Consider the following 19,803-nt stretch of genomic DNA (forward strand, 5'->3'; position numbering starts at 1 on the left):
ATAATATTTTTAATATATTTTAATAATATATTCTCAAAAAGTATATACGATTCGAATTTTTAAACATCCCACTATTGTTATAAACATGCGCAGAATATATAAAACAAAAGTTTACGCTACACTGTTCTTAACGGTTCCGTTCAATAGAAGTGAGCATACTGGAATTATAAGTTTTTTTTTTAAAACTTAGAACGAAATTTAGAATGTTTTTTATGTTCTAAAAATAATTATAATACATATTTGTAATTTCTTTATTAGCCCAGTCATTAAGTACTAGGGTTTTTATTTTCACTTTAATGTAAATGCCTTAAACAGTTGGAATATTAGAAAGCGGATTTTCAGATAATTCTAAAAAATTGTGTATTTTCTCAGCTCTGGTTGATGTTGAATATTGGAAAATATAGTATCCTTGTCATAAGAGATCTTAACTATAATGTATCCCTAAAATGATATAGATTTGCACCCCTCAATTTTTATTGATAAAAACCAAAGAGTGCCAAAATGCTTTTCGGGTGAATGAAATTATGAATTGAGCAAGTTTGAATGTATAGTTTTTGAGATATACTTTGAAATTTGAAGGATTTGTTGGGGCACCCAATGTTATTCTAAAAAGATGTTTTTACACGATGAAGGATACTTATTTTTGTGATGCTAAAGCTCTGATATAGGTATTCCATCATTAATTGATTCCTTCACATTTGTTGATAATTCATAAAAATTTATTAAGAGACTTATTTTAATTATTTTGAACTAAGAAATTGTATCTGATCCAATGAATAATCAAAACGAGATATTTATTTTGATAAAGAGTTAATTTTTTTTACAGTGTACTTGCGCGTACACTATTCAACATACAAGTTGCCTATAAACATTTGTATTTGCTAGCCGCATTTTGTTTATATATTTGAACGAGTTAAGGTTGATTTGTAAACGTTCCGGAAATATAAACGAATTTTGACATATAAATAAGACTGATTGTGCGATATTATCAATTAAAACGTAATCTTAAATAAATAATAACAAAATAAAAAAACAAACAAATACCTCAGTATAAAAAAAAATTGATTTTGATTATTAAAAGTGTTTTTAATAAAGTGAGGTTATCTTAAATTTAGATAAAGGGTCATTTTTGTTTTATCAGTTTAAAAATTAACAAAAATAGTTTAGTAAAGAATTGAATGAGATAGTAAATGGACATTAAATGCAGTTTTTTGTTAATGATTTTTATAAAAATGTAACAATTGTTTTTAAGTGATTTTACAGAAGTGATTTGTTTTTGTTTTGAATATGTTTAAAGCGACGACGGTGAGATAGATGCAATGTTTATTTCGTTGCAACGAACTCAAAACTCAAAAAGTGTTTGTTTGAATTATTTAAGTGTATTTAATATTTATTCGTTAACAACTTTATCATGGATTGTTTTAAGCAGCTTTATTATTTTATTCCTTCAAATCACGACAGGTGAATACATTTTTTTTTTATATTATCCTTTACCTGCAAATTTTAAAATTGGGACATACGAACATTTAAAAATTACTGATGTATGAGTAACTTAGAACGTCAAATCATTTTCTTCACAATTTTGAACTCAGACTACAACCCGGAAAACTTACTGGTATATCTACATGCCGATAATTTTTTTTATTTTTGACCGAGTCGGAATACTAGGTAGTGAAAATTAATTTGTCTCAAAATAATTGATTATCAGCTGCAGATTTATTGAGAAAATGCATACAAAAATCCAGAAAAATGACTAAATTATAATTAGAAATTAACTTAAACCGGATAAAACTTATTATGAACTTTTGGGTAACATTTACTCGAAAAAGAATTAAAATAAAGTAACATTGTAATTAAGAAAAAAAGGTTAATTCGAATATAAAATAGAAATAATAGTTATTGGGTTGGTCTTTTCAGCAGAGGGTAAATAAAATAGGTGAATATTAAGAAACCATAGTAATTTACAACAATACAGTCTAAATGTCTGGCTCAATAAACAATAACCCATTCTTTTAAAGGCGTGATCATTTCATAGGCGACTACTCTTTTTTATAGATTTAAGTCTGCTATGACTATGACTGAAAATACTTCTCTAACAGGTTATCTTGAGCGCTGGTCACGAATTTTTGAGCCATTTTGCTGCCCGAGGTGTGGAAAAAAAGATATGGTCATTTTAAAGCGCGAAATTTGAATTGAACATGGAAATTTTGGTTTTCTTGAGTCTAGCTTTGAACAGAGGAGTCAGATCAAAGAAGCTTTCAGACAAAAGTTGTAGCTAGAGTACATACGCACAATTTTCCGCCAACTAAAAGTCATTTAAATGTCATGGGGTTCAGATGCTCCTTTGTATATTACACAGTCAATATTATATAAAACTTAAATATTAAAGTTTAAAAATCATTTATATTATTAATTGAAGATTGTAGCCAATCTTGAACAAAATTTCTTAGAGCTTTTAAACTTTCAGCTACGGCTTCGGCCGTAGATAGTGGCGACAGCCCATTAATCCGCTTCGACGTAGTTGGTATATTTACATGGCTTTTTTTCTCAAACATTTGATTTCAATTAACTTTTAACATTTGTTTAAATAATATAACCCTTTTCATTTTGTTAAAATATAAATTCGATAATTAGATGTTCAGGTCTTCAATGTTAAATGAATTCATTAGTTGCAGAGTAGGTTAATGTAGGTTTGCCAAAAATAATGTAAAACAGCTGTATTTAATGAAAACCGCGCCTGTTCATCATCTTTGTGTCTGTCACTCGCTATATTGAAACAATACAGCTCTAAAAAGATGCAAATAAAGATTTGTTTATAGGGTTTTAATCTTTGATCAAAAACAAACTTGAATTTTAGGTTTTTCTCAAAGTTACATTATGTTAAAATATATTTTTCGGCGGCTTTTTTGAATTTTTTATAATAATTAAAACATAACTATGAAAATTCTGTTCATTTGCCAATTGGGGAAATAATTTTTTTGAACTTCTTGAACTCATATTGAGAAATCGCTTTTCCTATAGAATTGTTGACTATATCTCAAAAATTTGGAGCTATATCTCATAAAGACTAACTATATCACATATCCAATCATAAAATGAGTACGATTTGTGTATTTTTTGGGTCAAATTTAACTTATTTATTCAATTTTTAACCCCATAAGTAAAAAGGGATGTTAAGTTTGACCGCTATGTATGTGTGTGTGTGTGTGTGTGTGTGTGTGTGTTTGCCTGTCTGTGGCATCGTAGTGCTAAACGGATGAACCGATTTTAACTTTTTTGGTTTCATTTGAAAGGTAATTTAACGGAGAGAGTTTTTAGTTATGTTTCAAGTGCGAGCTAAGTGTTCCGTATCGGAAAAAACAAAAAAATTGGCGATGATCTTCAAAATCGATTCCGCTTGGAAAGGCATGAGATATAATTTTAGTATATAATTACTATGGAAATGAATGGTCAAATAAACCTGGCTCAATTCATTTCGAAAAGTGAAATGATAAAATAATGAAGTAATTCAATTAAAATATTTCCAAAAATTTGTCCTAAAAAATGATAGCTCTCTAAGTATCCTTTTTATCTCATCTGATTTCCTTGACCATCAATTTGATATTGATTTAAGAAGGAGCGTTATAAGTTTAAAGTGTTTATCTTTGCGTCGGTGTGTTTCTCAGTGGTCTCGCAGCCCCTAAACGGTCGAACCGACTCGATTGAGAACATTTTATAGCTAAGTTTCCAAAATTCGATTTACAAGGAATAAACGTATATGTCGGAGATTTTTTAAATTACCCAATTTGACAAAATCGAAAAAATTAATCTTTTCGAAATTTGATAAACTATGTATAAAGAGAAGTCTTGGGCCAAAAATCAGGTTCATTAGACGATTGGCTATCGCCCAAACATCTATATTAATATTAAGTCCTATTTTGGATAGTAGATCTAATCAACTTAATCTATTACATATTTATGGTTAAATATGATTTATTGAAAGCCATCTATCTTAGTGTCCAGTACGACTGTGTAATATAATTGATAAATAAGAACACTGCATTTATTTACTTTGTTTTCGCATGCGTTTGCTAGTATTTAAAAAAAAAAACTAAACACAAATCATTTTTAAAAACTTTTTGAATATCTTCTATTGAGAAAATTAAAATATATAAATAAATTTCTACACACAAAACTATGTCGCTTATTATTATTTTTTATGAATAAATATATTTTATTCTCAATTGTTATTCTCTTATAATCTATACAAATTATAAGACAAAGAAGCCGCTTATTTGATTCAATACAAGTTTTTTTTTAAATTTTAATAATTGTTTTTAAAATGTCAGATTTAATTAAAACGAAAGCGGAATAGCCAAATGAATTTTAAAAGAAAATACACACATTATGTTTTATAAGAAATAAGTAAAGTTCTAAAATAAAAAACTTGAAAAGATATTGAGAATACTTTTTTTTTATTTATTATTTTTTTATATAAAATAAAAATAGCATAAAGATATTATTTTGTGCATGCAAATTTGACACCTGCTTTAGTTCATGCTTAACACCTTTTGATATATACAAAATAAAAATAAAAAAACAAGTCAAAGCGTTCGTTGTATACGACGTATGTAAGATTTGTCAAAGAAGTTGAATTTATTTCTCCCCTATTTATGATTGCTTTTGTATATTTACTGTATGGTATCAAAAAACGTTGCGTCGCATTTATTAAAATTTTAATATGAAGAGTCCCATTTTAATCTCACCAGCTACATCTCCAACAAAGCGTTTCTGAAAATATAATAGTTTAAAAAAACACGCTTTTGTAACTAGCTGAACTAAAAGGTAGAAAATAATTTCTTTAAATTCAAAAAAATCATTTTATCGTAAAAAATGCGTGGGGTGCTAAATTTCAACTATTGCAAATATTTTATAGACAGATATTGGTAAAAGTAAAGTCATTATAAAATATCTTAAAAAGCACTCCACGATTTTTTAAGATAAAATAATTTTTTTGAATTTAAAGAAATTATTTTCTACCTTTAACTTCAGCTAGTTATAAAAGTGTGTTTTTTAATTTTTTAAAATTATTATTTATTTTGTGTTTTTTAGTTTTGTAAACTATTACTTATTTATTTGTCAAAAATTCTGTATAAATATGGTGGGAGCGCAAATAAATGTACATATTTTCAGATATGGAAATCGTTATTCCTGAAAATCCTTAAATCAGGATAATCAAATAAACTGATTTAATTATTAATTAAATTCTTGTATTATCATCAGTTCTTGATAAGTATGCCAAATTTCGAGTTAATTCGCCGTTTTGAAGGGGTTCAAGATCATGTTCAAAGTTTCCTTTACATACGTATGAAGCTAATAAAAGCGTGTTAAAAATAAAAATTTCTTAATAATTTTTTAGAAGGGTATCCTTAACATGATCTTTTTATTGTAAAACAAAACGAGACATCGTTAACATTTTGGCTGGCGTAAAAAGTTTGCCTACTACATACTGTCAAAATTAGTAGAAGCCTTTTCCTTCGTCTACTACACACACTCCAATATGTATCGTATAAAACGAGACAATTGTGTGTCCCGAAGTTTTCCTGGGGACCACGAGAAGGAGTATCGTAAAAAAGGACAGGCTAAATAAAAGGTATGGATCTTGAATTACCCTTCTTATTAAAAATTCATGAAAATTTTCATCCGCCAAGACGGATTGAATCAAAAGACGATTAGTTCGATTTCTTGTGATGCTATCTAAAACACACAGAATACAATTTTTTAATTCTGTTTAAAAAAATTAGTGTAAAAAAATTGTTCTGTACTGCCCGTATTGACGACGTATGTAGTGACGACGTATTTATTACGAAACACATAGTATTTAGTTATATAAATAAAAAAGAATTTTTAAAGTAAAGCTGCCAAATGAGCTCTCAATTTTTATTTATTTATTATTTGTGGATATTTATTGTAATTAAATATTTTGTATGCATTCACACGGTTTTAAAAGGATTTATTTTCAACTGTCAACTCAAATAAAATATTCTTTTCTTTTTATTCAATTTCGTTTATTTTCTTTTCAACAAAAAATCTAAAGTTTTTAATTTCAAAAATAGATTTTTTTCTTACCTTTATGATTTGCCTTCTCTGATGTCTAAATTTGATATCTAAAAATGATTTTTCCAAATTTTATGTGTTATACTTATACCGGGTGTATCAGAATAAACGGTCAATAATCTAGAGGATGTTAGGAGTATATCAAGATAAAAGTTTAAATGCATGGGACATATGCACGGAATCGCTTCCCTTCAGAGCTACAAGCGTTAGAAATTTGCATTAGAAAAGTTTCGAACTTCTGTCGAATTTGTTGGGTTTTCGAAAAATTTACATCTAGAACTAATTTTGCTATTTCTTTAACAATATTTCTGTATCTCTCACCACAATCTGTTAAAAATAAAGCAAAATTTTATTTGTCAAAAATATTTTTTGTAAACACAACAACAATTTTTCGAAAATCGAACGGATTCGGCAAAAGTTGATGCAAAGTTTCCAATCTCTATCTCTATATATTATAAATGCGAAAGTAAGCATGTTTGTTTGTTTGTTACGCTTTCACGCTAGAACTAGCGAATGGATTTTAATGAAACTGTACAGCAATATAGCTCATACTTCAGAAAAACACATGAGATATAATTTATAACGATATATTAATAAAAAAAAAATTAACTTAATTTGACATTACCATAAATTACAGATTTCTGTAAAAGTAGTCATTTGACAATACCATAAATTACAGATTTCTGTAAAAATAGTCAATATAAAATAATTCACGGCCATTTTTTCTGATATGCTCAATGAATAATTACGACTATTATACATTTAAAAAATAGAAAACCATACATATATTTTACCTGTCTAAAAAAATCCTTACCATTATTTCGAGTGTTGTAGAACGAGGATAAGCAAGAGCAATCTTTACTTTTAAACCCCAGCGAAGTGAGTGGGTGTCACTTTAGTGTCTGTATAATTCCGAAGGCGTGCTTTTCTGGATGTCTGTTCCTGATACCAAAATTTTTGCTCTGTTGCACCTTATCACTTGATAGATTATTGAGAATTTATTCTGATACACCCTGTTTAAAGAACTAGCCCAAAGGTAGGGTATGCTCATTGATTTTCAACGTAAGTTGTTAATCATATGTATTTTAAAAGTTTGTTTATGCTCAGAATGCTTTTTGTGCGATAATATGGGTCGTTGAATAAAATAACAAATATCATGCTTTGATTTAGTTTAATTGGAAAAGGAAATCCGATGGTTATATGAAACATGCAACGGAATCCTAAGTTTATTGCTTGTAAGCCACACTATTTGGTCCAATTTTGCTTAAAATTTCAAACTGGCACCCGAAAATACATTGGAAACATTTAACTAGTGTTTATATTTGTTTTGAGTACTTTGAAATATATTATCAGATCGAAAAAAGGGTTTAATTATTTAGCCAAAATTTTAAATAAATATGTTATACATTAAAAAAAATCAATTAAAATCATGAATGCATTTTTAGATGCCCCAAAATATAAATACGAAGAAAAAAAATTAATCACAAAAAAAAAAAACGAATAGAGATCCATCTTTCTTTTTATTTAAATAATAAACAGGGAACATTGGAGGATGCTGCATAGCTGGAAACATGCATGTTGTCTCCAATAAAATAAAAAAAAATACTCAAATTGTCTGAACATAAACATAACAGAACAACAAATGTTTTTTTTAAAGGAGTTAAATATATAATGCCCTAACAATCTTTCTATGAGTCAACCCAACTGCTTTCTTGCTGTGTATATCATTTAATTCAAGGGTGTACAATATACATTATTATAAGAGAGTAGTAAGAATTACCATAACTCTTTAAAGTGGGTTTTAGGGGTCTAATCACGTTTTTCGTGAATGTTTCCACTTTCTTTGTTGGTCGTAATAATTAGATGAGGTTCCCAATTTTTTGGATTAAAAAAAACTTTTTACAAAAAGAAAACCGGCTTCAAAAGAAAAACTTTTCCAAACAAATTAATATACACCAGGAAGTAAAAAAAAAAAAAAAAAAAATATATAGTCGGTAGTCGGTGTCAGCCAAGGAAACAAACAACTCTGAAAGAACAGTTTGCTACGTTAGCTCGGTTAACACCGACTCTAAAGTTTTTCTTTTGAAGTCGGTTTTCTTTTTGTTAAAAGTTTATTTTGTGATTTTTAGTGAATCTAAAGTACACTAACTAATTTTTCACTAAAAAAAGAATTATCGAAATTGGTTGGCGTAATATTGAGTTATTCGTTCTCTTGCCGTGCATACTTAATGAAAATTTAAGACTTTTATGGTTTTCTAATGGATGCTGTTGTCAGAACTAAACAAAATGAAATAGGACCACACGGGAAGCACCAGCTTTCAAATAGATAAAGAATCATCAAAATCGGTACAGCCAATCGAAAGTTCTGAGGTAACACACATTAAAAAAAAAGTACAGTCGAATTGATAACCATCTCCTTTTTTGTATGAAGTCGGTTAAATATGTTATAACGAAATAGCTATCTTTTTTTTTCGAATCACCAGTAAGAACTACTAGAGGCTTACTATTATAACGAATACTCTAGTCTCCCGGCTAGAGAAGTGATTTTTAAATAAGCCCCTATTTTCAACGGGACATTTTCACCTCAAGTTTTGGCCCCTGCCAACATACGCTATACAAAATTTTGGTCCGTAAATGTAGACAGGTGCAAATTGCAGTATTTGTTACAAAAACGTGGCGGGCCTATTTAAAAAATGGCATATTGGCAAAAAATGGCAAAAATCTGAAATTCGTTTTAATAATAAAACTTTAATTTGACTGGCAAATTACAGTTTGTCAAATTACTATATGTTGCGAAATATATGGCAAAATATATAACCAAAATTTATGTCCATCTATTAAAAAAAAATGCTCTTCCGTGACAATGCTTACACATTGCCGTGACCAGGATTCGAACCTGGGTTACTACGGCCACAACGTAGGGTCCTAACCACTAGACGATCACGGCTAACAAGAGCTGTGCATGATCATACTTTTTATTTATATTTAGATTACTTTCCAATAATTACTCTTTACATGCTTGAGGGATTATTTGAAAGTAATATTAATATAAATAAAAGAGTTATAATCAACAGCTCTTGATAGCCGTGATCGTCTAGTGGTTAGGACCCTACGTTGTGGCCGTAGTAACCCAGGTTCGAATCCTGGTCACGGCAATGTGTAAACATTGTCACGGAAAGAGCTTTTTTTTTTTTAAATTTTCTTCAAAAAGTATCTAATTATTACAGACTGTTTGTAACCCCCCCAACTTAAAAAAAAGAGTGTTATAAATTTTTTATTTACAATTACATTGCTTTCAAATATTTAGCGTATAAAGAGTAATTATTTGAAAGTAATCTGGTAAGAGTAATTATTTGAAAGTAATCAGCTTGAATTTAATCAAAGAATCGAAAAGAATCAAATCTTTTTTCGTGTTTGAGTTATCGTGTGCAGAAGACAAAAATGGATTAGTTAGATGATTCTATGAACACTTATACCAAAATTTTTTTCGTAGCTACAATTTTTTTAAGCGTAACAAAATTGGGACTAAACTTAACATACTATGTATATTTCATATATACATGGTATAAAAACTGAAAATTCCGCTTCACAAGGTTGAAATTCAAATTAATGAATGAAGTACAAAGGATTTTGGACACTCACCAAAATCAAAAGGCACAAAGATATGATAAACTATATATTTAACAAGTATTTGCTGTGTGCTTGGTGGGATATCATCAGATAGTGAATCTTTTTTTTTATGTGGTTGGTAACTTAAATTTATTGTATTCGTATGTTAATTATTTTCTATTTCATTCATGTACAAATCATTCTAATATACATTTATCTTCCTTTATTTTTATGGTTTGTAATGTTGATAATCATGTTCACCCCATGAACTATCCTTTCCTAAGTAATAAGAATATCTCACATCTGTCCGTCTCTATTTAAAAGTTTCACTTAATTCATTGGAGACCATTGAGACCTTGTTAGGATTCCGTTTCTTTATACAAGTTTTGTGCTTTTTTACACTTGTTCAAGGTGTTTGCTGATTTCGTTAATTCTAAGTTGATTGGCAACTAGATTTTGGATATAAATTCAATCGGGCAGAATATAGAAAATGAATGCATAGAAAATTTTCAGCTGGTCGTTGGTACATAAATAACCCTTAAATTTCATCTTCTTTTACATTTTTCAATCCCAAACACTATAAACGAGACTAATTTTGTTACATAAACACGCGATATATAAATAATTACGAAAAGTAAATAATGAATAGTAAAATACCCTAGGACAATATTGTATTCTACGATGTTTGGAAAAAGTACTACAAAATGTTGATTTTCCTAATAAAAATCCACAAAAAAATATATTTCGGCAAAATAAACACGCTTTCTTGCCATAAAATTAAATTAAATTTTAAACCTTTTTTATTCTAGCAAAAACGCTGTCAGCCATTTTGATGACGTAATATTGGTAAAACCAACAGTCGATTATGTAATTATTATATGTATACCTAATTAAAGTTGATGGTAACATAACCTACAATTACTGTGAAAGCCATCAACAAATTAGTAATTAATGCATATTATTTTAGCCTATATGGTGTTATATTATGGTGGCTCGTGTTTTAGTAACATGACGTTACGACATACGAATTACGACTTTTAATTTTAATATAATAAAACAATAATGTGCTTTTATGATTCAAAATCAGAATATTAAAGTATATTTCTACGTAAATTTAAATTTTTATGAAATTTCATAATTTATTTTTCACTACTGGAAATTCCCTATTGTCACATGTTGTGGAGAAGAATGTGCGTTTGCCAGTGTACGAGTGCGAAACACGTTATCTGCAATATTCCGATTTCACCGGACCTCTCTTTCTGCTAATCATAAAATAGCAGTATTATTCAGAATGGACCATTTTAATCTATTATGCTTATAGCTTAATTATAGTTAATCAGTCAAAAAATAGCTTAAAACATCATGTTCTGACATCAGATTCGACCTACTCCGGGTTGTTTTAATAGCCAATTTAGATCCTAAAAATTAAGAAATAGATTAACTTTTTAAATTAGAAAGTTGATCCTCATAAAAAAAACTAACATTTTTTCGAAAATCGGAGGAAATGCGACTTAAAAATATGAACAATGCGACATTACAAGCGTTTTAGAAATATTTTAGAAGTTTTCTGCCAGTTTACCATAAAGTTAGTTAGTTACCATAAAATTTGTGAGCAAGAAATGAAAAATATGCAACAAATTTTTCGATATGTTTTAACCACTTGCAAATTCCCCTCCAAGGTAGGGCGATCTTACAGTTTATTGTTGCAAACGTGATAGGTAAGACTCTCAAATGGGAGGATACCCAGTGTAAAACAATAGAATCGTTTGAATGTATTTATGAATCGATCTCATACTTGACCAATTTTTTATTATACACCATTTATCGTTTTGAATTTTGTAAGTAACTGTCTCTCTCTGTTTACGTTTTAGTTTAGATGAATAACATACGATTGTAGAAGAACGAACACTACTATACTGTAAAGTTTTTTTTTTTTTTGTTTAAAAAATGTTGTGTATTGGACCCTTCGGGTGGTCAAATACTTCATTATTTACAAGAAAATAATATAAAAAATTTTTTGTGAAATTTTAATCATTGTTTATATTGGAACAGTTATCTAATAGACATTTAATTACATTAAACGGTTTATTAGAACATTCAATGATAGAAACTCGGAAGCTTTTAAAGCCGTTCCTAAAAAAATGAATGTATGGAAATATTAGAGACTTACGTTTCAAATTTTGAAGGTGAATTCTTCAAGAACTTGTGAATAGACGAAATCTAAGAGAAAATTTTTTTCGAAATATACTAAATTATATCCAAATATAAATATTGTCAAGATTTAATAAAAAAAATAAAAAAAGCTCTTTCCGTGACAATGTTTACACATTGCCGTGACCAGGATTCGAACCTGGGTTACTACGGCCACAACGTAGGGTCCTAACCACTAGACGATCACGGCTAACAAGAGCTGTTGATCGTCTATCATTTGTTTAAGATTATAATACTTTCAAATATTTAGTGGAGCATAAAATACAAGTATAGTTATACTTTTTTATTTATTTATAAACTTATACTGGACGTTACCCAACTACTTCGCTCCGAAATTGAAACAAATAAAAACACATTATTCGCTTCAGTACTGGCCACGCTCGGTGTAATATTGTGTGGTAATTTTTATTGTATTGAAATATTGTTTTTTATGGAGAAGAAATCCTTCGGCCTAACTTTGGCCTTGCTGATACTCCAATAATTAATCAGTATACTTCAAACAATATAAAACTTAAAGGGCATACGTGAATATGTCCATGGTGGCCAAACTACTGGGAAATCTGGAAAATCAGGAAATTTCAGGGAATTAAAATTTTCCACAAGAAAAGTTAGGATTTCATGGAATTCCGTGAAAAAAGAGAAAAAATTTGGGGAATTCTATTATTTTCGCAAATTTCTAAAACTATACCACCGTCGTGAAGTTGGCCCCCGCATTTTTTGTTCCAGAATATAAACCATATGGTTCGATTGTACTCGCATTAAGATGGATTGTTCCAGAATTTCACCCTTTTGTACCACCCCATTCTCGAGATATTCAATTATATATGCGCGGGGGCCAACTTCACGCTAGCCCCCGCATTTTTTGTACTGAAATTTTAATGCTACCTTTCGGAAGAACAATCAAATTAAAGGATTGTTCCAGAATATAAAGGGAAAAAAATCAAAAATACGGGGTGGGGAGCCAAAAATATACCAACCCACTAATACTAGTTAACAAGTTACCAATTCAGTAGAATAACGCTATAAACATAGATTTCTTACAAAAGACTATAAAATTGATACTATTGTTCATTTTGAGAAATGTATACTGAAAACGGCAGCCATGGGGAGGATATTTATAAGGGTGCAATTACATGATGATGGAAAATTATGTAAATGCTACTTCTTGAGACGTTAGTAATGAGCTACTGTATGTGCCAATTGATAGATATACGTTAAAAAAGGATTTTTCCAGAATATTTAATCAATACAACTTCAAATGGGGCGTGAGGGAGCAAAAATTCACCCCCGATACAAGAGTAAACACATAACGCATTCGTTTGTACTGGGCTATGAATGAAATTTTTAGAAAGAATACATATAGAATAACTTAGTTTTCCATTTTCACCATTTTTAAACTTCGAACGTAGCCACAGGGAGGTGATATATATTCGGGGGAGACCTAACCCTCGCTGTGCTGCTTTCTATGACGTTTGTACTGGGTTACTGTATACGCCAATCGATAGATATACATTAGTAGAGGATTGTTCCAGAATATTAAATCAATTCAACTTCAAATGGGGCATAGGGGAGGAAAATCAACCCCCGATACAAGAGTAAACACATAGCGCATTCGTTTGTACTGGTCTATGAATAGAATTTTTGGAAAGAATACATATAGAATAACTTATTTTTCCATTTTCACCCTTTTTAAACCAGGAACGTAGCCACAGGGAGGTTAGATATATGCGGGGGAAACCTAACCCTCGCTGTGCTGCTTCCTGTGACGTTTGTACTGGGATACTGTATACGCCAGTCTATAGATATACATTAGTAGAGGATTGTTCCAGAATATTAAATCAATACAACTTCAAATGGGGCGTGGGGGAGGAAAATTTACCCCCGATACAAGAGTAAGCACATAGCGCATTCGTTTGTACTGGTTTATGAATAGAATTTTTGGAAAGACCACTTATAGAATAACTTAGTTTTCAATTTTCACTACTTTTAAACCAAGAACGTAGCCACAGGGAGGTGATATATATTCGGGGGAAACCTAACCCTCGCTGTGCTACTTCCTGTGAAATTTGTACTGAGATACTGTATATGCCAATCGATAGATATACATTAGTAGAGGATTGTTCCAGAATATTAAATCAATACAACTTCAAATGGGGCGTGGGGGAGAAAAATTTACCCCCGATACTAGAGTAAACACATAGCGCATTCGTTTGTACTGGTATATGAATGGAATTTTTAGAAAGCCAACTTATAGAATAACTTAGTTTTCAATTTTCACTATTTTTAAACCACGAACGTAGCCACAGGGAGGTTAGATATATGCGGGGGAAACCTAACCCTCGCTGTGCTGCTTCCTGTGACGTTTGTACTGGGATACTGTATACGCCAGTCTATAGATATACATTAGTAGAGGATTGTTCCAGAATATTAAATCAATACAACTTCAAATGGGGCGTGGGGGAGGAAAATTTACCCCCGATACAAGAGTAAGCACATAGCGCATTCGTTTGTACTGGTTTATGAATAGAATTTTTGGAAAGACCACTTATAGAATAACTTAGTTTTCAATTTTCACTACTTTTAAACCAAGAACGTAGCCACAGGGAGGTGATATATATTCGGGGGAAACCTAACCCTCGCTGTGCTACTTCCTGTGAAATTTGTACTGAGATACTGTATATGCCAATCGATAGATATACATTAGTAGAGGATTGTTCCAGAATATTAAATCAATACAACTTCAAATGGGGCGTGGGGGAGAAAAATTTACCCCCGATACTAGAGTAAACACATAGCGCATTCGTTTGTACTGGTATATGAATGGAATTTTTAGAAAGCCAACTTATAGAATAACTTAGTTTTCAATTTTCACTATTTTTAAACCACGAACGTAGCCACAGGGAGGTTAGATATATGCGGGGGAAACCTAACCCTCGCTGTGCTGCTTCCTGTGACGTTTGTACTGGGATACTGTATACGCCAGTCTATAGATATACATTAGTAGAGGATTGTTCCAGAATATTAAATCAATACAACTTCAAATGGGGCGTGGGGGAGGAAAATTTACCCCCGATACAAGAGTAAGCACATAGCGCATTCGTTTGTACTGGTTTATGAATAGAATTTTTGGAAAGACCACTTATAGAATAACTTAGTTTTCAATTTTCACTACTTTTAAACCAAGAACGTAGCCACAGGGAGGTGATATATATTCGGGGGAAACCTAACCCTCGCTGTGCTACTTCCTGTGAAATTTGTACTGAGATACTGTATATGCCAATCGATAGATATACATTAGTAGAGGATTGTTCCAGAATATTAAATCAATACAACTTCAAATGGGGCGTAGGGGAGGAAAATTTACCCCCGATACAAGAGTAAACACATAGCGCATTCGTTTGTACTGGTATATGAATGGAATTTTTAGAAAGCCAACTTATAGAATAACTTAGTTTTCAATTTTCACTATTTTTAAACCACGAACGTAGCCACAGGGAGGTTAGATATATGCGGGGGAAACCTAACCCTCGCTGTGCTGCTTCCTGTGACGTTTGTACTGGGATACTGTATACGCCAGTCTATAGATATACATTAGTAGAGGATTGTTCCAGAATATTAAATCAATACAACTTCAAATGGGGCGTGGGGGAGGAAAATTTACCCCCGATACAAGAGTAAGCACATAGCGCATTCGTTTGTACTGGTTTATGAATAGAATTTTTGGAAAGACCACTTATAGAATAACTTAGTTTTCAATTTTCACTACTTTTAAACCAAGAACGTAGCCACAGGGAGGTGATATATATTCGGGGGAAACCTAACCCTCGCTGTGCTACTTCCTGTGAAATTTGTACTGAGATACTGTATATGCCAATCGATAGATATACATTAGTAGAGGATTGTTCCAGAATATTAAATCAATACAACTTCAAATGGGGCGTGGGGGAGAAAAATTTACCCCCGATACTAGAGTAAACACATAGCGCATTCGTTTGTACTGGTATATGAATGGAATTTTTAGAAAGCCAACTTATAGAATAACTTAGTTTTCAATTTTCACTATTTTTAAACCACGAACGTAGCCACAGGGAGGTTAGATATATGCGGGGGAAACCTAACCCTCGCTGTGCTACTTCCTGTGACGTTTGTACTGGGATACTGTATACGCCAATCGATAGATATACATTAGTAGAGGATTGTTCCAGAATATTAAATCAATACAACTTCAAATGGGGCGTAGGGGAGGAAAATTAACCCCCGATACAAGAGTTAACACATAACGCATTCGTTTGTACTGGGCTATGAATGAAATTTTTGGAAAGAATACTTATAGAATAACTTAGTTTTCCATTTTCACTATTTTTAAACCACTTTTTGTGTTTAGTTTTTGAAAGGAACATTTTTTACATTTAAACTTTTGCTCTATCTCTAAAGGGTTAGAAGATGGGTCCTTCGGACCCAAAACCCAATTGACCTATGTTGCTCATTTACGAACTTGACCTCAAGTTCAAAATAAGCAACATAGGTCAAAAATAAAAGAAAAATAAACAAACAAAAAAATATTTCAATTTATTTTAAATATTTTTTTATGCACAAAAAATAATACATTTTTTGCCAAAAAATGATAAATTTCCCGTTTTTTGCAAAAACATGGATCAAGGAGCCAGTTTACGGGCATGCAACTTATTATAAAATCGATAGTTAATACTAAAACCTACAATTTAAATAAAAATTTAACTTTCTAGAACCCAATGGCTTAAAATGGCAGCCGTTCTGAAAAGATCATTTCTAAAAAGTGATAAATTTTCTGTTTTTTGCAAAAATATGGGTCAAGAAATCATTTTACGGACATGCAACTTCTTATAAAATCGAAAGATAATAAAAAATGCTACAATTTAAAAAAAAATTAACACTCTAGGACCAAATGGCATAAAATGGCAGCCATTTTAAAAAAATCATAAAATTTAAAATTTTGGCCGAATTATTCGGCGAATTTAGTTAAAATTTTAACTGAAAGTTGTACGTGTTATAACCTAGTTTTGGTATAAATTTCATTAAAATCGGTCAAATATTTTTCAAGTTACAGTCAAATGAACTCATTTATCATATACATGTATAATATATATATATGTATAACTTGGGGAGGGAGGTAACAAAAACCCCCCCAAAAAAAATGTGGTGTAGTTTATAACCATTACTACAAACTTACCAAATTTAGATATGCTCCGATATCTCCTCTTTAAAATAAAAAATAAAAAAGATAAAATTTCTGAAAAAAATACCATTTTTGACGCCATTTTGTTTTTTTGACCTGTTGCACCACTCCGAGAAAGTAAAAAATTTCAAAAAATACTTATTTTTAAGTAAAAAGCAAAACCCCAAAGTTTCGTTGCCCGAACTTTTAATCCATACATAAAGCCTATTTTTATTCTACTAATACATGAGTGAGTGAGTTACAGTTGTAGTAGTTACAGTTGTAGTCATTTGAAACAATATGATTAACTTGTAGTTAATTCGCGTAGTGCTTTCCATATGGTACTTTGACTTATTAGGTATACAAAGAATTTTATTTGGATAATTCAACATATAGATTGGTATCTTTCCGTTTAATATAACTTCGAAAATATTATTCTATCGTCGATTTTTATTGTGTCAATTTTTTTGCTTTTTTTCATTTATTATCATTTTTACAATTTTTTGCTTTTATAAGCTTTATTTTTCCTTCATATTTTTGGTGTTTTGATTTATTCGCCGAAAAATAAAATAATTTTTTTTAAATTTTTGATTAATTTTGTTTTTATTATATACATGTATAAATGTATGTATTTTTCGATTTTTGAGTTTTTTTTTTTGGTTTATAATTTTGTTTTATTGTTTGTGCTTTTTTTTTTTTGTTCACTTATTTTTTCGTGTCGGAGTTTATTTTTAATTATTTCGATTTATTTTTGGAATTATTATTTTTTTTAAATTGAACTTGTTTTTGATTTTTTTTAAATTTAAATTTGTTTTATTACAAATTTAAAATGCCGAGAACTTTGAAACTACTCCCGACTGAAATTTTGGATGAGGCTCTTGATTTTAATCTTTATGATGAAATTGGTAAACTCATACCTCCGTCCAGTGGTATATGGAGAGAAATTAGTAAACGCCTTAGTAATCAAATTACTCCAAAACATTTATGGGTAATGTTTCATGGAAATCGATATAAGTTGAAAAATTTGTATTTCGAAGCTAAAGGACTCTTCATTCAAGAAGAAATTATTGAACCGAAGGAAACCGAAATAAACACTGGTAGTGATATAAATAATACGTCTACAGAATCCGTTGCTTGTTCTGATTTATCTTATTCCATCATAGAAAAGAAAGATGTCAAAAGCAAAAACTTTCCTCTTTTGCATACTATTCTTACAATATCTGCGGCTCTTTGGTCTAAAATAATACCTTCCTCTTTAAACTACCAGGATAAACGTGATCACACTCGTGGATATTCTGTTTTAAGAAAAGGGTGGACTGATATAATTTATAATGCAATATGGGAGCAATTACGAATTCCATGTGCGTTTGTCTTTAAACGAGGAATCATATCTGAAAGCCCAGGTTGTCCCTATTTAAAAATATCGGCCTTGTGCCATGAATGCCATTCAAATTTAAGTGCACATTTATTATTTAAGCCAAAAAAGACAGATGAAAATATTATTTTACAAGTCACGGCTTCTGACACCCGAGGTCATGCGCATATTAAAAAACGTCGCCTGGCTGGGCAATCCCGCCGCGAAATCGGAAAGGAATTAACTAGCACACAAGCAGCAAATTGGAGACGTGAAAACGCAAACCGCTGCATGCTATACGGCGAACCACAACCCGCAAATCTTTATAGTCTTGAAGTATTAAGAAAAGCAAAACAGGAGATTCGCGATGAGATTTTGATTGGAGGGAAATGTACCGATTTAGTAGAATCATTTCATAATCTTAATGAGTCTGTCGAATTTGCAGATATTATAAAGGAATTGTGCTTAAATAAATTTCACCTCATATACTGGACCATAAATCAAGCGACAATTTACAAAGAAATGAGCCACCGTGAGAGAATAAGCATTTCTATAGATGCAACTGGATCACTTGTGCAACAGGTACACAAAGGGAACGACTATTCCGGCAGTATTTTCTTATATCAATGTGTAGTTTCCTCAAAAAGTGCAGTGGTTCCAATTGTACAAATGCTATCGGAAAAACATAACGCAAACATGATAGCATATTGGCTTCGCGAATGGCTACGAACAAGACTCCCCATACCTTTTGAAGTTATCACGGATTTTTCACTGGCTTTGATGAATGCTGTTTCTTTGGCATTTAATGGAATGGAGCTATCCAACTATATTGACCTGTGTTTGCAAATTTTAAAAGATGCAAAAGATGACAATGTGCATTTACCCCGAACATTTTTACGCATTGATATAGCCCATCTTATTAATTTGGTATGCCGTTGGAAGTGTTTCCATAGTACACAATTTAAAGTGAAAGATTTCTACGTCCGTTGTGTTGGTATCCTGTCGCAGTGTACTACTTTGGAAGATTTTAGGGAAATTTTGCTTTCCGTTCTAGTCGTTTCACAAAGTAAAAGAAGCGGTCGAGTAAAGGATATGGATTTTTTAACGCCTTGTGAAAATCGGGAGGTCTTTCTCATGAATAGAATTAAAAGCTATAAAATAGAACAATTCGTTAATAAAACAACTAAAACAATTGAAGGGGATACTTTTGTAGACGATGTTGATAAGTACGAAGAGGAAATTTTAGCGGAGGCTTTCGTAAAAGATGCTACTAAGAATAAATTGACAGAGATACAAAAAATTCAAGCAGAAGCACTTCAAGAATGTGGTGTCCAAGGAA

At 30.8% G+C, this 19,803-nt stretch overlaps 1 protein-coding gene and 3 non-coding genes across 4 annotated transcripts in view; 2 read left to right on the top strand and 2 right to left on the bottom strand.

Annotated features, from left to right (window-relative positions):
• The first annotated feature begins 1,271 nt into the window (after nt 1–1,271).
• Nucleotides 1,272–19,803, top strand: part of LOC123297320 (low-density lipoprotein receptor-related protein 6) — a 108,935-nt gene continuing 90,403 nt past the window's right edge. The window contains exon 1 of the mRNA XM_044878931.1: nt 1,272–1,461. Coding sequence (XP_044734866.1) covers nt 1,320–1,461 — 142 coding nt within the window. The 5' untranslated portion in view covers nt 1,272–1,319. The remainder of the gene's footprint in view (nt 1,462–19,803) is intronic.
• On the bottom strand, nt 8,972–9,043 carry Trnah-gug. The gene has a single exon. It is a non-coding gene; the product is annotated as a tRNA-His (tRNA).
• Trnah-gug lies at nt 9,180–9,251 on the top strand. The gene has a single exon. It is a non-coding gene; the product is annotated as a tRNA-His (tRNA).
• Trnah-gug lies at nt 12,035–12,106 on the bottom strand. The gene has a single exon. It is a non-coding gene; the product is annotated as a tRNA-His (tRNA).

The sequence above is a fragment of the Chrysoperla carnea genome, chromosome 4, assembly GCF_905475395.1.
Source record: "Chrysoperla carnea chromosome 4, inChrCarn1.1, whole genome shotgun sequence".
Taxonomy (NCBI): Eukaryota; Metazoa; Arthropoda; class Insecta; order Neuroptera; family Chrysopidae; genus Chrysoperla; species Chrysoperla carnea.